Source organism: Pocillopora damicornis, chromosome 2 (genome assembly GCF_964200805.1).
Source record: "Pocillopora damicornis chromosome 2, jaPocDami1.2, whole genome shotgun sequence".
Lineage (NCBI taxonomy): Eukaryota > Metazoa > Cnidaria > Anthozoa > Scleractinia > Pocilloporidae > Pocillopora > Pocillopora damicornis.
The window spans coordinates 37,217,959-37,240,627 of record NC_142671.1 but is presented as its reverse complement, the minus strand read 5'-3'; the positions used below and the strand labels follow the sequence as shown (position 1 = coordinate 37,240,627).

The following is a 22,669-nucleotide window of genomic DNA, read 5'->3' as shown; positions in this document are numbered from 1 at the left end:
TGCTGAAGGTGTTCAGTCAGGATTTGCAGAAAGCTTGCAAGAGCACATTGTTAGGCTTCAGAAGAATGGAGAAATCAATGATGGAGAAACTATTAAGATCAAGCTTAGTGGTGATGCTACAAATATTGGAAAGGGGCTTACAGTTGTCAACTTCACTTTTACTATTCTCCATGAAAAGGATGTGGCAATGGGAGTGAGGGGAAATTATATACTTGCTGTTATAAAAACTACAGAGACATATGATAATCTGAGAGACAGCCTAGCAGACCTTCATGTCAAACTTAAAGGAGATGAGTGCAAATAATTGCACCTATAAAATTGAATACTTTTTAGATGGAGATTTGAAATTTTTAGCACTGGTATGTGGTTGGCAGGGCAAATGACGATTATGCTTGTGTGTGGTGTAAGTGTCCCAGGGAGCAACGGTGGGACACAAGCAAAACATGGTCAATTAATGACCCCAAATTTGGTGCTAAAACTGTCACCGAGATAGCAAGGTTTTCCACTGGAAAGAAATTAAACTGTGAGGCGCAACCATTATTTGATTTTATATCTATGGACTATGTCATCATAGATACATTACATTTTTTTCTGAGGATTTCAGATGTTTTGATTGACTTGTTCATAAGAGAGCTGAGAAGAAGTGATGCTATTGAGAAAAAGAAACCTCTGATGGATTCCCAAGGGATAAATATAAACACATGGCATATTATGAAGAATTTATCAAAAGTATGGGAATCCCTTTTTAATTTTAGAATCAACAAAGAGAGCAAAAAGCTGGAATATAGAGATCTTACTGAACCAGAAAAGTTGAAACTCTTCCAGAATATAAACATTCCAACCTATGCTTGTCCCTCATTGCAGTCAAAACAAAGATATACAAGGGATCTGGGCTAAATTTATGAACATAATTGGTGATTTGAAGCTAGATTTTACATCTGAAGAGGGTATTCTTGAACTGCAAAGAAATATCAAATCATGGTTTGAGCACTTTCTCAAAGTTTACCAAGCAAAAGATGTCACTCCCTACATGCATGCACTATGTTATCATGTTCCTGAGTTCCTGTAACTTTATCAAAAGATAGCATATTGCACACAGCAAGGCTTGGAAAAATACAATAGTAGAGCTTCTAAAGATTTCTTCAGATCCACAAATCACAAAGGGGTTGATGCCCTCAAACAACTGTTTCTGAAGAAAAACAGGATTCAGTTCCTGGAGGCAGCAGGTTATGAAAGGGCTAAGAACACCTACAATGAAAATTCGCAACGGAGAGCATGCGCATTACTTAGGGTTAGTGGTCGCGTACACCTGGAACCGAGAAAAACAAATGTTCGTCGCGCTGGGGAAAGAGTTTGATATGTTTTATTTCCAAAGATATTTGATTCTTACAGAGACTTGTTAATAACTTAATTATACCAGTTCTAATGTAAAGGAGAATATTATGAGAATGAAATAAAAGTTGTCTATACCACGAAGCATGCCTTCACTGTTTAGAATGGGAGTCCTAAAGCTTTTTAAGTATGTATTCGAGTATCTTATGACGATAAGCCCGCCACCCACCCCACCCCGTGCAATACTGTTTTCACTCAGCGGCTTGTCAAAGGTCATCATGGTTTATGATGTGGCGATCGCTTCCTGATCATCGTTCTTGTCGATCCGAAAATCAAAATACCAGCGTGATATTGCCTCGAATATGCAACAGTTATGTAATTTGATTCGTACTTAACATTCGATTCGAAGCTTGAGTGGCACAGGTTATTTCTTACGGTGGAATCGACGAGGGGGACTCGAACACCAGTTGTAGTGTTTGAATTGTTGGAAGAAATGGTCGCATGAGAATGTAGGAAAGGTAAGTTTAACGAACAATGTCAAATTTTGCGCTTGAATTGAAAGTAAAGTTCATTTGAATGTATTTCTGACGGTTTTAGATCTACCTGCTTGATTTATATCGGCTACGCTTCATGTTTACAAGTCCCTCAAAATGGCAGCCAAACTTGGAGATTGCCGAAAATTAGGTAAGTTCACGGAGATATAAAGTTTTCGTAGGGTTGGGCCGCACAGTTTTTTTTCCGTAATTACCTTTTTTATGGCACCTACTTCCTAGCTATGCTAGTTGGATCAGTTAAGAACGCATTACTTTTTCAAAAATTTACCTTGAATCTGATCAGTTTTCGCGTGTGTGACTTAAGCGAACAGATAAGGTGTCAAAGGTGTCATTCAAGTCTTCCTGTTTGCTTGGCTGAAACGTGATGTTCACGAAAGTCGCCTCCATAGATAAGATAGAGTTAATATACATGGCTGTGGTATTTGTTTCTTTAAGAGTTCCGTAGTTTTTTGTAAATTTTCCTCCAAAATTGTCTTAAATTAAAGTCTTGAAAGTGTCACGACAAGCCTCTCTCGAGTGAAATTTAATTTCCGTTAAACTGTCAAAAATACAGAGATCCGATCAAACGGATTGTGGTTTTAGTATAAGTACATGAATGTCTTATAACACACAAGAAATGAGCGAAATCCGTGTCTCAAGCAAAATCGACCGGACCGCTCTTACAGAGACACTATCTTAAAGTGTCTAAACTACTTGGACCTTGCACTTCTAGTAGCGTAACGGAAACCACGAGTACTAGCAGTGAACTTTTGGAAGGTGAAAGCAGTGTGCGTGGAATGTTAGATCAGCTGAATTCTGGAATGTTCTAGAATTGCAATGTAAACGTTAATGTCATCTGGAAAGAATGATTGTTCTTATCCTGGAAGTCAATAAACATTTGTTCAAGGACTGCAATCTTTTGGAAATTGATTTCCAAACACACGTGTTTGGATATTCTAACGTGTGTTTGGATATCCTAACACGTGTGTTTGGATATCTAATCACGCGTGTTTGGATCTGTTCTTTACCGAGTATCAAGGAGTATCTATGTGAACCAAATGAGGCCTTACGCATTATTAATGAGTTTGAGAAAACAGGTTCGCATACTCGTGCAATATTTTGAAAGACTGGAAGACAAACTTCTTTATCTCCGTGCGGACATGTCATATCCTCTATTTCATACTCGAAGTCTTTCTCTTGCTCGAAATTTTAAAATCATATCGGCCAAAGCAAGGAATTTGCGAATTGACTTTATTAAGGTGATACGAATCTTGGTTCGATAATGGAGGTAATCTCGCTCAATAAGTCCAGTAAGGGAAGAGTGTATTCATGGAGAACTACATGAATCAATTTAGTGTTTACGTGTAGGAAGTTCTAAGTTTCTTCCTAATCACGCGTGTTTGGATCTGTTCTTTACCGGGTATCAAGGAGTATCCATGTGACTCAAATGAGGCCTTATGCATTATTAATGAGTTTCAGAAAACATGTTCGCATACTCGTGCAATAAGACTGGAAGACAAACTTCTCATCTCCGTGCGGCCATGTAATATCCTATATTTCATACTCGAGGTTTTTGTCTTGTTCGAAATTTTAAAATCTTATTGGCCGAAGCGAGGAATTTGTGAATTAACTTTATTGAGGTGATACGATTCTTGGCTCAACAATGCAGGTCATCTCGCTCAATAAGTCCAGTAAGGGCAGAGTTTATTCATGGAGAACTACATGAATCAATTTAGTGTTTACGTGTAGGAAGTTTTAAGTTTCTTGAACTCACATTATTTTTGTTAGGAAAGTGTTTGGAGGTCGAAATGTGAAGTGTTTTCTGGGATAGCTTAGCTGCAATTTTCTTTTTGACACCAATTCTCAAATATCTTCTTTCGGATTTGAATGATTAATAAAGCTGAAATCAAAATTAAGTAATCATCATAGGTCAATGTAGGAAAAATTTGGGCCTTGACAACTGTGAAGCGAATTTTACGCACTCCCTGCAAGCAACGAATAATAAAAGCAGGGATTTGGTTCGTTTCCTTTCATAACTCCTCATAATCAATCGAAAGGTTAAAGACATGTAAAACCGACGAACAATTGAGGTTGAAAACGCTCTTCTTTATTCATCTCATGTTTTTGTACGAGAGAGACTCACACTGATACTGACAAACCCAGTAATCCTCAAACCTCGAGGACTCTTGCCACGGCATGTTCTTCTAGTTGAAACTTCAAACCTTCCTTATCAAGGTTGGTTTTTACAAGGCGAAGATCCACAAAATGGCTCGGTGGCATCTCGTGTATCACTTTCTTGGCCCTGGAGGAAAAAAAAAATCAAGAATGCTCAGTGATTTCTCGCTGAAATAGGAAGTATAGATATTGAGTCACCTACTCCGACGCCCTGGTAACCACAAATATGAAGACAGTTTCCAAACAACGCGCTCGAGTTGTAATTATGATCGTAAGCGATCAGAATAATTTCAGAGAAATGTCTACAAATGAACCTTTATCCAGCTTTGCAGTTTTGTAATCCGATGCTGTTGAAAAGTTATGATCACAAAATTCGGAAATTTAAGCGAATTTGACAAATGAAGAAGCGTGCAAACCTCGGAGGTGACTCTAAACTGTCGGGTGCACGGCTTCTGAATATATGAGTTATGTTCGCCGCTTCTAAGTACGTAATTTCATAACAATGTACTGAATTTATACTGCAAAGTTACATAACAGTTGGTGCCTTTTTGGGGACTCGGGAGGGAAACCCATTAAGATCAAGTCAGATACAAGTCTGTACACAGCAGTCGAAGCCAACGTAATTACCTGTAGTTGTTTTCATATCGACATTTCAGCATTTTCCCTCCTTCGACCAAAAGGTACATTATAGTGTCTCCCTTGATTGTTCCATCACAAGGAGTCATTTTCTCCGAGGTTGGTTCCCAGCCAAGAGTCTTGTTTTGCATGACAGGCCCGTCGATGGGAAAGTTGCCTCCTTGGAAATTGGTCTTGTGCACAAGAGTGTTGCCTTTGAGACTGTCAAAGTAGGAAGCATTTCAGAACGCAAAATGAATAAAACATACATTTTGAATCCACCTTACGAGGTAAAAAGATTTTAATGGAATAAAAACCTCTAAATGCACAGGTTAGATTACTATGTTGAAAGAAAAATTAGCCTAAAAGGAAGAAAGTAACGAATGTAAAAAATTAGGTCAATTTGTAGAAACTGAGTGTTGCCTAATTAATTTTTGAAAAGCAAGCGGTTTGCCGTATTACTGCACTTTTGATGCTTCCATGATGATATTCATCATGGAAATCCGTCGTGAATTTTCACTTTTTCACATCGAGCCCAAATCTTTGTGTAGTGTTGTTGTTTTCGATAACTCAAAGATCTTTGTCCAATCTGCAAGTTAAAAAAGCTGATTAACAGTTAAATAGTAAGTAAATACTCACCTCATTTCCACGGTGGCCGTGGCACTCCCTCCATCTTCAAATGTTAATTTCCTGTCGTATGTTAGACCCTCGGGAAATGCTTGGTCCACCCTTTGTAACACGGAGTGTCCCCGTTTGTTTGCCTCTGAAATATTCAGATGGAGAGGATTTTCGACATAGTATTCTTTCATTAATGAAATCACCAGCATATGACTCTTTTGGTGCGTTTTCATCACATAAGTGACTTGCGTACAATGACTTCTGGACGAGTTACTTTATGAAGCTTAGATTTATAAACTCCTTTTTCCAAGACAGCCATACGCAGATGGCACAAACGGCCGCCGGAAACATAACTGAAATAACCAAATTTGCTTTGGTTAGACCAGCAATGCATCCGCGCAAAAGGACAATTTACAGGTTGATCGTTATTTGACATAAACTTACTCGTAAGGTTTGCCGGTGCCTTCTCCTTCGATGGTGAACGCATGACCATTGACACAGTCCTCCATAAGCCATGTCATCTTCATGGTATCAGCTAAAACCTGAATATTGTAAGAACATTATCAAAAACCGTCAGAAGAAAAAGATTTTCTGGAGAGGCACTTAACCCGCCTATTCTGTTAGCCATGTAAACTGCAATTCACTTACATATTTTGAATGAGACATCTTAAAATCTGCTTCGCAAAGTCGAGCAACGAGCACTGTTACCGCCTAAGAGGTATGTCCTTCAACTGTACCAAACTGATGGTGAGCCTCCCTGGTTTGCCAAATTTATACAGTGCCATTCAACCCAAAAAGACGATGATCAATTATATGTCTCACGTGCCGGATAACGTGTACACAGAGTTATACCCTTTTCGGACAGTTCGTGTAATCTTTTAAGCTTGACCGTCCGCCCCTTTTGGCCTCATGAATTACTTTTGCCGGAAATAACAACGTTGTACGTGACCTGTTTTCAAGACGACCTAGCAAAGCACGAAGGTTCAATATGGCATAAACAGACCCTAAATATACCTAACATCAGTTAATAATGTAATTAAAGAAGTATTACAGACTGGTTTTTTTTCTTTTTCCGAAATGGAACTCGCTGGAACCGAGCGATTCCACAGTTCTGGCCTGCAAGACTGGCAGAGGAAGTTTTAAGGCTAGTCAGTTATGTAACTATAGACTTAAGTTGCTCCTAGGTATCGAAAGATTTTGATAATTATCTGCCTAAAAGAGATAATCAAATTGTGACATAAGCGATTGTCGCTTATTTAACACGCTTTTGAGGAAGGGTTCCCTTTTCTTTCTCACAATTGTTTTCTATCGTTGACAGTTTTAACATCAAATTCAATAAAGAGTTAAAAAAGGAAAGAAACGAACTAAGAAAGCCTTCAACGCCCGCGTGCTTTTTCCCTCATTTTTAAGCATTTCCGGCGAGTTACCACTGTCAGTTATTTATAAAACTTGTTAAAATGATCTCAAGCGAACCCCTTATTTAAGGCAGAGATTTCCTTACAAACTTTGCCAGATGCCGCCGAATGTTACGTAATTCTACCTTGCATAATGCAATATAACGAAATGTTAGAATGACCTTGACCCTACCTTGTTATGTAACGCGCAAACTGTCGCGGGTGGATTTTTCCATTTTTCCATTATATTGCATGAGGTAATATTGCATAAGGTTATGTAACTTTTAAGGTGCCTCCGAAAAGTTTTAACCTGTTTATGACGCGCGAAGCGTCGTTCTGTTTTCACGCATAATTTATATTCTTTTCTACCTTAGAGATCACTAAAAGTTACCATATACAACAGACGAGGGTCGGACTGTTGTTTTCTGTTGTTAAAATTAACAAAACGGTTTTCGTTCTTTAGCTGGAACACAACAAAGGAAGATACCCACTGGCGGTAATCTTGCTTAATTTGAGTTGAATTTGCTCCAAGTGACATTGGTTAGATTCTTCAACAATTTCCCCAAACGTGAAGTTTGTCGTGCTGATCATTTTAAAGTCGAAAGTCGGTTACAAAGGAAGTTTCTTCGCTGTTAACACATCTTGTTTCCTGCTAAATATATCAATATCTTTTCCCGCAAATCCGGCGCGAGTTACTTAAAGGGTAACTAACGCCAAACTTTTCCCTTTTTTTTGGTCCCAATACATTCCTCTCAGGTTAAAAAATCCTAAATGCGCAAATAAACGACACATTGTGTAAAACCAAATTTTCTACAAATCTTATTTGACGCTTAATCGACGGCCGGCTCTCATCGAGAAATTATAAACTCTTGCTCACACGTAAAGCTCAAATAAGCAACCAGCGTCGAACGAACAATTGATCCTGAGTGTCTACAAATCCACGAAGACACATTTCAGTTTATTTCCTGTTATCAATCTTGTATTATTTTGGTGTTACACCCTACCCTTGCGGTCAGCGAGAAAGATGGCGGTAATTTTTGAGCTTAGTTAAATTTACAGTGAATTTAGCTTATCAAAGCTGCGTTTTCCTCTTTTTTCTTATTTTTTCGCGTTATATGTTGTCCTAATTCATCTACGTACCATTATGGGAGGTCTAACGACAGAAGAATTCAAGAATTTGTTGGAGGAGGCTTTAGAGCCTCTACGCAGATCGATTGATGAAGTGAAGAAGTCTATCGCCACTGCGAACTTTAATTATTACCAACTACTAACAAAAATATCACCCTACTAAAAAGGAATGACAGAACTGGTTAATGAGAACAAGAGTCTGAAGGGTAGTAGTAGGGGAAAGGCGGGTTCTGGCTCATTTTCATTTTAGCTATTAATTTATGGCAAACATTCGATAAGTAGTACCTCTTTAAACAACATTATCAATATTTCACATGCATGTACTATTAAATTGTGGTGAACATTCGATAATTAGTACCTTTTTAATCGATATTTACATGCACGTACCATTAAATTTATTTTAGCTGTGACAAACCCGATTGCGTGACTGTGTGACTCAAGGCTTGTGGTTTTATGCAAATTTCAATCAGACCGGTCTGATGATGTAATCATAAGACGTGAAGGTCTGTCTCGCGTGTAACATGTTTCACGTGATCATCCTATTTGCATAACCAAAGACAATAGGATGATCACGTGAAAGACAATAGAAACATTCCTGAGCTCCCTAGTAACCGAAGAGGCTGAAAAAAAATTTTGAAGTCGGTTTCAACCTCCTCGGTTACTAGGGAGCTCAGGAATGTTTCTATTGTCTTGCACGTGATATTTTATTGTTTGTAAAGTACCACCACGTGTTTCTCGCAACACACACATCACCGCGTGTAAAATACACGACAGACAAAATAATTTATTCACAACACGTTTCAAAAATAATGCTTGCTAATATAAATATGGATATTGCGGCATTTAAAAAAAACATTGGCCTGAAATTGGAAAACCGTCGAAAGAAGCAAGAAATCAAAAAGAAAATACAAGATTATAAAGATGCCAAACAAGGTCTTGCTATCCAACGTGAAGAACAATTCAAACCTATTGTAGAAGAGGTCAAACAGGTCAAAGAGACAATAGACGATAGACAAGACAGATTGATTCAGAAATTGGACGAGAATCAAAAAGCGCTTACTCAAGATTTATCTCTTCTCAAAGAGCTCGACTCTTCTGAAAGTCCACCCGAGTCTCCCATCGCTCTTGAACCTCCACCAAAACCGAAAATAAAAGTACCTGATCCACACTACGATTTTAGCCAAGACGAACTTAATTAGATTCAAAAAACCGGCTTTCCCACACCGAAGGAAGCACTAAAACAGATACTTGAAGATTACTTTGATCTTGATAAATTGGAAGTTGATGTGAATGATCGAATCAAGAGAGCAAAACATGTCAAGGCCGGTCTTTCGAAGAATAAGACAAAAAATAACGATGTAATAGAAGATACTGACCGTCAAATTCAAACGCTGGTAAAATATAAAAACCGCATAAATATGCTCGCGAAGGGTGACAAAATGTTTGTCACGCAAGAGGGTGAGGGCCACTCAAAACGTAAATATACACAGAAGAAGCGAAATGCTTACAAAATTGATAAAGGACAGTACGGTGGTCTCTTGATAAATCCCTTAAGATTGAGTAAAGAGATGGTTGTCGAAGCGAGTGATCCTTCGACCGGCGTTGTTGTTTATGAAAGACAGGGTGACAAAGGGATCGTTGATCTGTTGACAAAGAGATACAATCCCAAAGGAAACTATTCACCAAATGCAATACAAATATTCAAAGATCTCAGCAAGCTCGCAAATATTCCTTTTCATAAATCGTCTGGAAAAAGCAAACTGGCAGGAGGAACTATATTTTCTGATTTCAAAGATTTGAAAGACAGACTCATGAAATTGACAGGAAGTATCAGTGCCGGTAATTCAAGTATTCAGTTGAGAAATGAAGCGATAGAAATATTAGATCACCTCCTCAAAAAAAATTAAATTTCGAAAAAACAATATAATGACTATATTCAGAAATACTTTACATGATGGAGACACCGATATATCTCAGCTCTTTGAACTCTAATAAAGGACCGAGTCATGATTTCACAACATCATTCAATCCTGTGATGAGATTTGACTCAAACAGAGATTATTTTGTTGCACTCGATGAAATCGCGATGTCATACAGTTGGTACAATGTGAGCAAAAGCTATGAAAATAACACACTGAAATATAGTCATGATTCGGGTACCACGTGGCACACCATTGAACTCCCAGATGGAAATTTTTCATACGCTGAACTGAACGCTTATGTTCAGAGAGTACTCGAGGGAGCAAAACATTCAAAGACAGGTATCACAATAAGATTTATACCAGCGCTTTTCAAAGTTTTGATGGAGGTAGAAAATGGTTTTCAAGTCGATCTGCAAACCGGAAATTTTGCTAGTCTCCTCGGTTTTACAAAAAAGATAGTCACATCAACTAGCTATGGTGAAAATTTGCCTGACATAACAAGATCTGTCGATGACATATACATTCGCACAAATATCATTTCAGAGAGTGTTGTCGGTGGTAAAGAATCAGATGTGTTGTTTCGATTCAGCATTGATAATATCCCACTCTCTTACCCTTTTCATATCGAACCAAGAAAGAAAAAGTACAGCAAAATAAATACAGGAGCTATCAAAGATTTGCGAATCTACATCACTGATTCACTGAACAGACCGATCGATCTCAACGGAATTTCTGTCTCATTAACACTTCTTATAAAATAAAATAAACAGATATTTTATTTCATACACTTGAAATAAAATGGTTCGAAAGCAAATGAAAAAAGATGCAAATGGAAAATACACCTTATACAATCTCGATAACGATCAAGCACTTCAAGAGGGTGAAGGAATATTTGACACTCTCAAAAATGTTGGAATGAAGGTAGCCGAAAAGCTTACAGGGAAAGCGGCAAAGGAGATAGCTAAAAAAGCAGCTACGAAAGCGTTTGAGAAAGGAGCAGAACAAATCGGTGAAAAGACGGGACAGTTAATCGGTGAAAAGATTTACAACAAGTTCACAAAAACAGACAAACCTCAAGTCAACCTACAATCACACAAAGAAGACAAAGGAGAACAGCTTATGAAGGAATTACAGAAAGATAAAAAGTCAAAGTCAAAATGGTCAACACTTTCACCACCAACAAATAAAAGTAAAAAAGAAGATCTCTTCGACGACTTTGACGAACTTTTTTTATAAAAAAAAATATCTTCCTAATTTTAAAATGTCGTCTTTACGAAGTGCAAAACTTTCCAAGAGGTATGAATATTATTCATATGACCTTGATACTCCACTCCAAACTCCAGCGAATAACACATATCAAAATAAGAATAGCTACAAGTTCACTGTTGACGCAATAACATCATCAGACACTGTTGCTGACTGGTACAATGCTTATTTTGAAATGGATTTCAAAATCACAAAGATGGACAACACAACCTTCGCTGCGGCTGATGCAGCAGCAACGATCAATGGAGGTTTTAGTCTGATAAAAGACATCAAAGCTGGGTTTGAGAGTGCGAGAGTTCTCGATTTATCAAATGCAAATCACGTTACCAATGTAAAGAATCTCACCGAGTTTTCAGAAGAGCATTCTAAAAGAGTAGGTCCTCGTCAATTTTACTACCCCGACACAGCCACCGGCGCAGTCATACAAAAGTATACAACGCTTGCTCTTGATGGGAATGCGCAACAGGTAACACCAACAGACAACACTAATTACAATAAAGGGTTTACAAAGAGAAAGACTCTTCTCACCGCAGGTGCAGAGAACAACATCCATCTACCACTCAACCGATTTGGCTTCTTTGACTCTTTGGAAGAGCGCATTCCACCCAATGCAAAGGTTAATATTGAGGTAAGACTTGAAGATGACGCAAATGTGTTGTTCAGAGCAAATGCTGCTGCGGCTGGTAGATACATCGTGACAAAATTTCGTTTGTGGGTACCATTCATTAAATTGAATGATCTCGGAGAGAAGACATATATAGAAAAGTTTCTCAAACCGTACAGATGGTCTTATCTGAAAGAACAAATTGTCGATTCAGGTCCACTTCGACAGAAAAATGGAACATTTAGAATTACAAGGGCTGTCGAAAGACCGAAACATGTTTTTATTTGGGTTCTGAATGGAGCCAAGCTTAGCGATCAGGAACAGAATATGTTTGTGTTCAACACGTTCAACATCGCAAATGCGAGATACTTTACAAAGGCTCAACTTCAACTACAGGGTGGTGAAAAGTATCCTGATCAACAGCTTGATCCAAACAGCGAGCTAACAAGAGCATGGAGAGATCTTTTAGACTATGTAAAGTTTGTAAGTAATGATCTGTTCGGTTCAACAATTGATTTGAAACGGTTTCAAGATCTCTATGGAATACTTTACTTTGATCTGACACGAAAAGAAGAAGATATTCAAAAATTAACAACAGGTCTAGATTTCGAGTACAGTCTCAACGACACTCCCAACGCAGACTATCACATCTATGCATTGATTCTCCATGAGGAGGAAATCAGTGTTGAAGTTATGGGTGGAAAAGCACTCATCAGGAAGTAAGTTGACTTTGTCTTTTTTTTTATTTTTATTATGTGATACGCATAATAAAAAGATGACGACTCATTACATTGCATATGGTGTAACACTTTCAGATAATCAGAGAATGAAACTTGCCAAGGCTTTCAAAGAAAAATCACCCATCACTCTACGTCTCTCACACAACGAACTGACTGGTTCTGATGAGATGATGTTGACACAGACACAGATAAAGAAGATTCAGAGAGCGAAAGGAGTTGGAAAAGGAGTGGACCTAAAAATCAGCAAGACGCAGATAACAAAGGTTGCACAAAAAGGTGGCAGCCTCTTTTCTTCACTCCTGAATATTGGTACAAAGCTTTTACCAAAAGCAATGAATATCGCCACAAAAATTCTCCCATCCCTCGCGACAGGAGCACTTTCAAGTGTGGGCAATTTTGCTACTGACAAGATTCTCGGTGCTGGTCAGTCAGGTGGTATGATTATTCCACATTCAAAGATCTCACAGCTTTTACCTTTTGAAAACCGTCTCTCCGAAAAGCAGAAACGAGACATTGCAATTGCTCTTGAGAGTGGTAATGATTTGAAAATAAAACCAACAAAGAGACAAAGTGGTGGTTTTCTCGGCACTCTACTCGCTTCAATCGGTGTGCCAATACTTCTAAGAGCGTTGACTGGAAGTGGAACCGGAAGAGGTATGCATATGAACGGGTATGCCCCAGGCACGACTGGCATGGGATTGCAAAACAGACCAGTTTGGTTTCCACCGACTATGATGGATCCTCCTGTACCAATAATCGGAAGAGGGGGAAAAAAGGGAAAAAAAAGCAGAAAGGACAAGGACTGTTGCTGGGAAAAGACTCTCCCTTCAACGGAATACCAATCCTCGGAAACATATTGTGAAAAGACCACCTTTTAAAAATATACCAATCACAAACCTTGACATTCAAAACTGGGTTGAATATCTCAAGATTCCAAACTTCGGTGGGGTGATATCCAGAGATCAAATAAAAGATTGCACTCCACGACACTCTTTTGTTATCAATCTGAACGAGTCAGATGAGCCTGGTTCACACTGGGTGGCGATGTTTTTCGGTTCTGATCTCATCTTGTACTTTGACAGTTTCGGTCTTGCTCCACCACAAGAGGTGTTGATGCTTTGCGAAAAACATCGAGTTGGTTACACATTCAACAGCACACATTATCAAGACTTTACAAGTGTCTTGTGTGGTTACTATTGCCTCTTCTTTTTGAATGAAATAAGTCGAAGGATGAAACCACATCTCGCACATCAAAGTTTGTACTCTGTCTTCAACGAAGTGACAGAACCACTATCATACAGTGACACCTTTTCGAACGAACGTTTTATCAAACTCGGGCTCGTTAAGGCATGGCTCTGGATGATAAAATCCCCCCCGCGAAGTCAATCGCGCCTGGAGAAAAACATTTCAAAATGGCGGCAAAGATGGCGGACATTGTGGCACATCGAAGTTTCGGAAACTCTGTCGCTCTCTTATATTCTGAGGCTTGTTTGTGTTAGAGGTCTGGAATCACTTGGGAAGAATATGTAGGTAAGAAATTTTTTATCACTGCTTCCTTTTTAACGTTGTTTAAAGGTGTTCCTTGTTATGCGTCCTTCGATTGAATTCAGTGTGAGTTCGATCAGACTAGATCATTCTAGGCTTTATGCGTTTGTTGACCGACAGGAAAGCTTACTTTCATCGCCGAGCAGGTGTTAATTTAGTTCCACGCTTTTTTAATTCAATATGTTTCGGACGAAGCGTGAGAAATTGAAATTGTTTTGTGTTGTTAGAGAATCTTTCTTTTGATCAGCGTATCCTGTGTTAAGGTCCAACTTACAAACGTGGAGAGAAAGGGACATTTGTAAAAAGAAAAGCATTTTGTTAGCTTAAGTTAAAATCATGTTTCGTAAAGGAATTTATGATTTAGTTCTGAAAAAAGAATTCTGGTGAACCATTGCCCTTTTATCAAAAGTCCTAATATGAAAGTTAACCATGAGAACTAACAATACAGTCATTAGTTTCAAAATCACTTGAGCAGATTTAATTTGCTCGACATTATTCATCATGCACTTGGCAAATGTTACATTTTGAGCTCATTTTGTTCAATGAATCCTTTAGAAGCATAAATGAATTGATGACTTAAAAATTGCTGTACAAAATTAAACATTGCAACATGATTAATCATGTTGTTGCTGTTCTTTTTTAGATTTCTACCACGCTACATTGCCTTCAGTTATGTTCCAGATCTACATACATGTAGGATACTCATATTTATCAGTTGGATTGTTATACTAAAGTTCCTCAAAATAGTATGTATTAAATTTTTTTTTTGGTGCTTTTTCATGCTTACAGTACATGTGGAACCCACTGAAGAAAGCTTTTCTTTGGACTTAATGTTGAGGACTGTAAATATTAATTATTTTCAGGGCTTGGAAAAACATTATGCAAATCACAAAATATCAGCATGTATTATACGTTAAAACATTGAATATTTGAAGTGTTTATTTAGGAAGGTGAATGGTGATCTTCCATATTTTCAGTAGCTCAGTGGCAACTTTATTTTTCCTCCATGTTTTTGCTATAACTGGATCTTTTTTCATGTGGTTTTCTGTGGGATTTTTTTTGAAGACTTTCTTGAAGTTGGCTGACCACTCAGTAATTGCTTCATTTATGTCCTTGTATTTCTTTAGAACTTGTACTTGAATGTGTGCCAGGTGATTTAAGGAGTGTTCTTTGTGGTATCTTGAGCTTGAATTTTTTGTTGCATTTTTTTTAAGTTTTTCATATAACATAACATCTTTGGTTGTGCCAAGAATCTCTGAAAGAGCTTTTGTCGGAGACTTTGATTCGTGCGTGACACATGTCAGATGATGAGTGCGAACACTATGGACATTGAATGGTTTACATAATTAACGCAACCTTGAATGACCCTTTTAAATCAGTACTCGGCAACAACCAATCAAAATGCAGAAAATATCGTATAAGAGAGTGATTTCTTACAAATTTTGCAGAGTAGCTTTTTACACACCTGATGTAAATAAGCGAATACGAGAGCGAAATAAAACAGTTTAATTGAGTCTCGTTCGTCAGAGTTCTATCCCTAGTAAACAGGACAAAGTTTACAAAACTTTTGGTGTTTTGCTGGATGGTAAAAAATCTTCAGATAATTTTGGTTTCTTAGCCAGTGGTTCACCTGTCTCATTTTGCACTGTTTCACTCAGCTGCTGTGGTTCCAGAATCTGATTATTTTCTAGGTTTTCAGTACTCTCTTCTTCATCAATTAATAGAGTTGTATCTTCAGCTTCTTCTTCACATTCACCATCACTCTCAAATGACTGATCTTGAACTGGCAGATTCTGTTGCATGCATTCTTCTCCATTATGGTTTTCTTCATTGGGAATTCTGGTAGCTGGGATTTTGATTCCGCTTTGAATGCATTCTTCCCAGCAGTGTTGAAGGAAAATTTTCTCCATTCTGATATTGGAGGAGCGAAAGTGGTGAAGGGAAGGTCCTTGCTCCCTGAATTCAATTTCCTCAGGACCATCAAAGAACTCAATACAGTCTTCATCCTCAATTTCTCTCCACCAAACTCCTTCTCCCGGTACGAGGAAGTCAGCAATAGACTGAAGGTGAGCCTCCCAGTGCCTAGCATGTGTGTTGATGACATCTTTGGGTAAAACTGTGTTTCCCAGCTTTGGTAGGGCTTTGCTGATGTTGCTGATTTCCTTTTCTTGCCTGATGATGCAGGTCACAGCTGTGTTTCCTCCTAAAGTCTTCTCTGCTTGCATATGCAGAACTGCATTGCTCACTAAGCTTTCAACTCGGTTGTTCCAGGTCTTCCTGGTGATGTCAGTCAGCTCCTCAAACAACCTCTCAAACATTTCTGCATTAGTTGAACGGTGTGAAGCAAGACGAAGAAGAAAGGCGGAATGAGATACACATGCATGGAAGTATATGCCAAAGAGCTTTCTGCTTGTTAAGGCTCTAGTTGGGGTCATCACTTTTCGGCACAAAATTGCATGCCTCCAACACAGGTTATGCAACCTTAATATCAACTTTGGTGACCTCTTTCTGTCCTGGGCATAAAAAATTTCCACCATTTCGCACAGGGTGGCCAGCAAAGCTCTCACATCATGGGTTGTTGTCTGGTAAGGGGCTATAGTTAAGTAGATTAGTGTCTTGCGATAATCTACTCCTCGTTTTTTCTCTTTGTTAAGTTGGACAGCCAGTATTTCTTTAAGTTTTATCAGTGTATCGATGTCAGAAATGTGATGTGGGATTTCTTCCAGAATGTTTTTAATGTGATTCATGGAGCAGTGAAGAGCTTCAAAACACAGTACCTCATAGGACTGGAGGTTGAGACTTTCCACAGAAACACTCTCATCCCCAAACAACAGTGCTGGAATTCTTGTTGCCCCTCCAAGTTCTTCATTTAAAATTTTTGCAAGTTCTGGTTTCGTTTTGTCTGAATCTCCAAGTCCTCTTGCTTCAATTTCAGCTCGTAGCTCGTTGACCTTGAGATCTTTAAATGGGTTCAGGAGTTGTTTTGCCTCTTTTCCTTTCCTTCCTGCTAACACCAGCTGTTGCCGTTCGGTCAATGTTCTGTACTTTCTTTGGGCCATGTAATCTAGATCGTGGCACATGCTTAAATGCCCATCACAATCTGGGCAACCATAATGCCCTCCATGCTGATTTCCGCATTCGAAGTTTGCTGCAGGGTTGTCTCCATTCATGAATCTCATCTCATCTTCTACTTCAACATCCTCCTCTGTTTTCACTTTTTGGGTTAAATTTACTAAATCATCATGTCTGGCTGGAACAAATTTTATCTGATCTTCAATACTGGAACTGCTCTGCCCCAGCATATACAGATAGGGCCTCTCCACTGTTGCCTGGACATCCACATCTTTTCCATATTGAACTCTAGCTTCTGCATCAGAGAAATGAATTGCTGGGTCATACATCTCTCTCACACAAAAGAGCATGTGACCATAATTTGAAAGGGTTGAATGGTCATGCCAAATCAGCCAATGCCTCTTCCGCTGAAAGCTTTTCAGCCTTTGTTTGATTTCATCATGTGTTCCCCTTATATCCTCACTGATCTTTTCTAGCTCTGCACGAATCTCGCTTTCACTGAGCTCTTCATAAAATGCATCATTTTTTATTCGAAGGAGGTCTTCGTTTTTAATCAATGCTTCTTTTCTAATGTCTTGGAAGGGAATTTTCCTTGCTTGCAAGTGGCATTTCTTCTGCTCTATCTCTCCCTGTGCATTTATAGCCAATTTGGTAATCTCTCTTTCTATCACTGGCTCTCCTATGTTGAATTTGCCACTCTCTATTCCCTCATGGATGCTTTGCTTGAGTTGTTTATTTGATTGCATCACAGGCACAGAAATTTCTCCCCCCTTTTGCTTCTTCATAGCTCTGCGTACCCTGAATCCTGGAAAATTAATCAAACCTTACATGAGGCTAGAGAAATGAAAAAAACCCATGAAAGTATTATAGGGTCACATATTCATCATTAACTTGACTTAGACTGTTGTATGCATTCTTATTACTTTAGGCCTTCTTGTTCTACTTCTAAATTCTAAATTTTAACTCTTAAATCTCACTGTTCTTTAATTAATAAATCAAATTTTGTTCAATCCTAATACACAATTTCTTTCACTTATAAATGATATAGCAGAGATGTAACTCTCCACTGTCGGCTTAGTTACAAATTTACCACTTTTTTTACCTGTAAGGCCATCCTCTGAATTGAGATGCACTTCTGATGGGGGCTTAAATCGGGTAATGTCTACTTTGTTTGAGTTTAAAAAGGCTTTGACTAATTGCCCTCCATTGCCAGGTGTCGAATCACTTCCCTTGGTTTTGATGTTGTACATTCTGGCTTTTTCTGACCAGTTTGGAGGACCATCAGGCCATGACTCTACATCTGCAAGTAGCTGGTCCAACTTTCCTTCTATGTTAGCAAGTGAAGCTGTGTGGGATCGTTCCCTGACCTTTGGTGGGGTCGTTTTTGCTCTCTCCTCCGCCTCTTCAAAGGTTTCAAAGGACAGGGCCATTCTTTGGATTTGTCTTGAACTGTAAGACTGACGAAGGCTAAGGTGAACTGCACTGTCATTTTGTGACATTTTGGTCTCTAGTTCTTTTTTTGTTTGCCTTCGCTCATTTCTCTTCATTTTTTTCTTTTCAGCAGGTGAAGGCTTCTTTTGAAGACCCGCTTCAGGGAAAAGCACTAGAATGTCACTTAGTGATTTTTGAAAGTTTTCCTGGCATTTTTCATTGTAAGTGGCATATATTGCTTCCCCAATGCTTTTTAATTTCCTTTTTGTGACCTTAGGTTCTCTCTGACATTGTCTCTTGACATTTGTGTTAAGTTCAGTCAGAGGTCCTTTCCTAGCACCTCTGCAAAACTTACTTATAGGGAAGGTAGATTGTAATTGAGAGTTGAATAAAAGGCAGGCCTGGCAGCTGGTCAATGAGTGATCTTTTTTCCCTTCTTTACTAATTACTTTGCCCTCATTCCAGTTCATTGAGGAAAATGCTGTTAGGTATGCTTCTTTTTCGGTTTTACTTCTCCAGTTGTAAAATTTTTCATCAATGGTTCTGTAATGCCGCATGAAGTGTTCCCGTTTTATGTGTAGCCCAGGGTATTCTTGAAAATGTTCATTGAAGATTTTAAATATCTTGGAGCAATCTAGCAGCAAACTTTGTATTTCCTTCACCGGGAATCCTTTCAGTTTTGCTTAAACTTTTAGTTTCTCTAAGAAACACTCTTGCCCAAGCACAGTCAATCTTTAAAGACATCTTTGTTGCCTTGGCAGAGGATATGGGATTTGATATTGTGTTCTAATTAAACACAAGTTGGAACTCTCCACGCTGCTACTTGAACTAGCTAACTGCTCGAAATTTAAGACAAATTGCGCGCCATAAACTAAGGAGCTCATGTAACATGTAATACGAGCCGCGTTTGCCACTTTATTCATTCATGAACTAATATAAAGTCTACGAAGGTTTGAATGGACCATTGCCATTCTTCGTCGATTTTTTTATTAAAGAATTACGGAAATATTAAGAAAACACTACCTTGAAATGTATTTTGTAGCCTAGAAGAACACTGTAAATGGCTGTTAGGCACCCTAAAGTTAAAAACGACCCGATTTAATCTTAATTCGAGAGCTTGAAGAATCCTCTCCTTCGACCGCCATCTTGAAGTCTGCTTTTTAGTCCACAGTTCATTTCACCATATCCCCCAGAAAAAGGGCATAAATACAATTAAATTCTTCCCCAGGGGAGAGAGATTCGAAGTTTCTGTTTCAGTCTCCCAACGGCCGTGAAATAAAATGGCGTCCGAATCGGAACATTGTCGAGTGACGACCTATTTTGCGCCATGGGGGAAAGAAAATCGATTCAAGTGTGAAAAATTTTAACATACGTTAGTTCTGCTGAACTTCTTCTTCTTGTTTTAGCCTTGCAATGTTGACCCCAAAGCTCGTAACCATTAAGAATTTAACGCAAAGACCCTCCAAACTGCTGCCGTGACGATTTCCTGACTTTTACCTATTCATCCACGGACATATGGCTGATTCCGACGCCTTTGCAGGGCTAACTCTTATGAATTAACTATTCCTAAATACGGTTTGGGCGAACTTGATTCAAATCTTGAAGATTTGGTTTGCCCCATTTCAATTCAAAGTAAGGTAATTAATTTGGGTGTCGTCAAGGGTGACTATAATTTAATTATGGTTGCTATGGCAATGATATTGCATGGTGTGATACATAATTTCCATAGTAATAACCTCGCCAAATTTTGTTAAATTTGATCTTCTACAACGGCCTGGAATGAAAAAATAATTTTTTTGCCTCGTTTTCACGTTGTAACCATGCCTTAACGTGCCTGAGAAAAATATTTCAAAGAGATTTAGAATCATTAAAAATATATCACAAATTTTTGTGATATATTATATAAAACAATGACTTACTCTGACGGTTATCATCAAATTGCTCACAAGCAAAAAGGCAAAGAAGGACCTGAAGGACCACCAGGTCCAAAAGGACAAAAAGGAGACGCAGGACCACAAGGCCCTTCCGGTCCAAAGGGTGATACAGGTCCACAAGGACCTTCTGGTTCAAAGGGAGATACGGGTCCACAAGGACCTGCTGGACCAAAGGGTGATACAGGTTCAAAGGGTGATACCGGTCCACAAGGACAAAAAGGAGATACGGGATCACAAGGATCTTCTGGTCCAAAGGGGGATACTGGCCTACAAGGTCCAAAGGGAGATACAGGTTCACAAGGACAAAAAGGAGATACAGGACCACAAGGACAAAAAGGAGATACCGGTTCACAAGGACCTTCTGGTCCAAAGGGTGACAGAGGCCCTAGAGGTCCTCTAGGGCCTGCAGTTAATCTTTCAAACTATCTCGACAAAACAAAAGGTGGTAGTATTCAAAAAGCTTTAAATTTCATAGGTGCTGGTCGTTTTGACAGACAAATAACAGGTATTTCAGATCAACCAGCTAATGGAACCAGTGTTATCAATTTGAATAAGTTGAACACTGAACTCAATAAAAAGGTTGACACAACAACATTCAACACAAGTATAGTAAAAAAATCAGATTCAAGTGCTGTTATTTTAAGAAATGGTTCTCAATCTATGACTGGTAATCTTAACCTAGGAAACAATAAAGCGATCAATTCAGCTGTACCGACAAGTGGAAGTGATCTTTGTAATAAAACATATGTAGACACACATGTGAACAACCAATTATCTCATAGTGTCAGTACCAAGTTGAAAAATGATCTGGATTACATGATGAATGATAGTCAATTTAGTGATGAAGATGATATCGCTGGGAAAACAATGACTACCAAAGACTTCCATGAATTCGATAAGAAAGTAAAACCTTTTGAATTATCACTTGATTCATCAAAAGGTTATTATTCAAGCAGATTTGGTGTCAATATGTATTCTGCAGCAAAATCAGAATACACGGTTGTCTGTGAAGTGTGGTGGGAATCTAGTAAAATTGACTATACCAAAACCAAGGTGACTGCTACAAGTTCTGTTGAGACAATTAGAACACAACGATCAAATCGATTTTCAAATCACATTCGAACTCTTGTACATCTAACAAAATGGAGTAGTGCAACACCAAATTATTTGATGTGGGATCTTGTATTCAAATTCAAACAAGGTCAGGCATATGATCAAAAATTAGATATCTGGGTGGTACTCTATGGTACAAAAGGTTATCATAACGACATACCGGTTGAAGTTTATGATCGATGGTACTCTTTGGACAATGGCAAACTCAACCTTTACCCGGAAACAGTTTTGAGTGATGAACCAACGACGGATAAGAACCCAACAACCAAGAAATATGTTGATACAAGAACAAAAAAAATTTGGTATAGAGGAAACCTAGCACATAATAATCTAAAAACTGTAGAGTTTTATGTGAATGGAACACCACAACATAACACCAACGTTTCAAAGAGTGATAATGCTGATTTCACGGTGAATTCAAGTGATAAAACAAAACTTATTGTCAATAATGCTGGTCTGTATCTTATCACATACATCGATGGTTTTGCAAGTGTACAAGCATCAAATCTCAAGTTCATTTTAGGTAATGAATTTGTGGCAACAAATACTAATAGTGGCGGTCTTATACTTCCACTTGAAAACACTTCCTCCATGTGGAAGACAACAATGAACACAGTAATGTTTTATTTCCAAGCAAATACATCACTAAAAATAGAGACAGACCATAATAATACAAAACTTGATGGATTGGGATTCAGCTACATCGGAATTGCAAAACAAGATTGATAATTTTTTACGAAAATTTTTTATGAAAAACTTTTAAATGACTGACGCAACCATTTTCAACTTCAACCATATCGATTACTCAATAGGGAAAGATAAGATCGATAAGCTCAAAGATCTTTACAAATACTATCACAAGAAGTGGTGGTGCTCGAGAAAGACCTTCAAAGGATTCAAACGAAAGAGTCTTCTCTGTAGTTTGGGAAGCACCTCACTCATTGTTATCGGAGCAATCATTGGAGGGTTGACTATGAACCCGATCCCGCTTGGTACAATAACAGGCGTCGGTGTCCTTCTGAAAACTTACACTGATGTGAACAAGTTTGACAGAAAGATTGATATGTGCAAATTCGCCTTTACAACCTATGAGAAGATCTTAACTGAACTGAGATCCTATCTGAGAGGAAGACCGTTCGACAGTGCAGAGTTTCTCAATGAGGTGAAACTCATCGATGATACAATCACAGATCTATGTCCAATCTTTCAATCCACTAAAGTACTTAAGCACTACACAACACGTTTTG

General features: G+C 38.4%; 3 protein-coding genes and 1 pseudogene across 15 annotated transcripts; 2 read left to right on the top strand and 2 right to left on the bottom strand.

Moving 5' to 3' along the window:
• Positions 1-3,950: 3,950 nt before the first annotated feature.
• On the bottom strand, positions 3,951-5,464 carry LOC149051141 (GFP-like fluorescent chromoprotein amFP486 pseudogene; annotated as a pseudogene). Its single transcript, XR_016182941.1, has 3 exons — positions 5,295-5,464; positions 4,668-4,877; positions 3,951-4,167 (listed from the first exon to the last, which is right to left on the bottom strand). The product of XR_016182941.1 is annotated as a GFP-like fluorescent chromoprotein amFP486 pseudogene (transcript).
• Positions 5,465-12,103: 6,639 nt separating this feature from the next.
• On the top strand, positions 12,104-13,205 carry LOC149051140 (uncharacterized). The gene is made up of 2 exons (XM_089193839.1): positions 12,104-12,306; positions 12,403-13,205. The coding sequence occupies exons 1-2, from the start codon at positions 12,255-12,257 to the stop codon at positions 13,203-13,205; spliced, it is 855 nt and encodes a 284-aa protein (XP_089049965.1). The 5' UTR covers positions 12,104-12,254.
• A 457-nt stretch (positions 13,206-13,662) lies between these two features.
• Positions 13,663-19,800, top strand: LOC149051138 (uncharacterized). Of its 12 annotated transcripts, none has more exons than XM_089194194.1 (4): positions 13,663-13,853; positions 14,516-14,618; positions 18,214-18,416; positions 18,509-18,782. In XM_089194194.1, exons 1-3 carry the CDS (start codon positions 13,687-13,689, stop codon positions 18,397-18,399), a joined length of 456 nt encoding a protein of 151 aa, XP_089050320.1. In that variant the 5' UTR covers positions 13,663-13,686; the 3' UTR covers positions 18,400-18,416; positions 18,509-18,782. The 12 variants fall into 12 exon arrangements, 2 of the variants coding, with proteins under 2 accessions (XP_089050320.1, XP_089050315.1); XM_089194189.1 differs by having other exon boundaries at positions 18,506-18,782; XR_016183007.1 differs by having other exon boundaries at positions 13,712-13,857; positions 18,158-18,416; positions 18,506-18,782.
• Positions 15,429-17,690, bottom strand: LOC149051139 (uncharacterized). The gene has a single exon (XM_089197828.1). The coding sequence runs from the start codon at positions 17,688-17,690 to the stop codon at positions 15,429-15,431; it is 2,262 nt and encodes a 753-aa protein (XP_089053954.1).
• Positions 19,801-22,669: the final 2,869 nt, after the last annotated feature.

Bases quoted from the DNA above. Each gene is read 5' to 3' on its own strand.
- LOC149051140 (XM_089193839.1), top strand. From the start codon at position 12,255: ATGAGGAGGAAATCAGTGTTGAAGTTATGGGTGGAAAAGCACTCATCA. The intron at 12,307-12,402 runs GTAAGTTGACTT...TAACACTTTCAG, and splicing joins GGAAAAGCACTCATCAGGAA to ATAATCAGAGAATGAAACTT.
- LOC149051138 (XM_089194194.1), top strand. From the start codon at position 13,687: ATGATAAAATCCCCCCCGCGAAGTCAATCGCGCCTGGAGAAAAACATT. The intron at 13,854-14,515 runs GTAGGTAAGAAA...GTTCTTTTTTAG, and splicing joins GAATCACTTGGGAAGAATAT to ATTTCTACCACGCTACATTG. The intron at 14,619-18,213 runs GTATGTATTAAA...TTTTCTGACCAG, and splicing joins TACTAAAGTTCCTCAAAATA to TTTGGAGGACCATCAGGCCA.
- LOC149051139 (XM_089197828.1), bottom strand. From the start codon at position 17,690: ATGCAATCAAATAAACAACTCAAGCAAAGCATCCATGAGGGAATAGAG.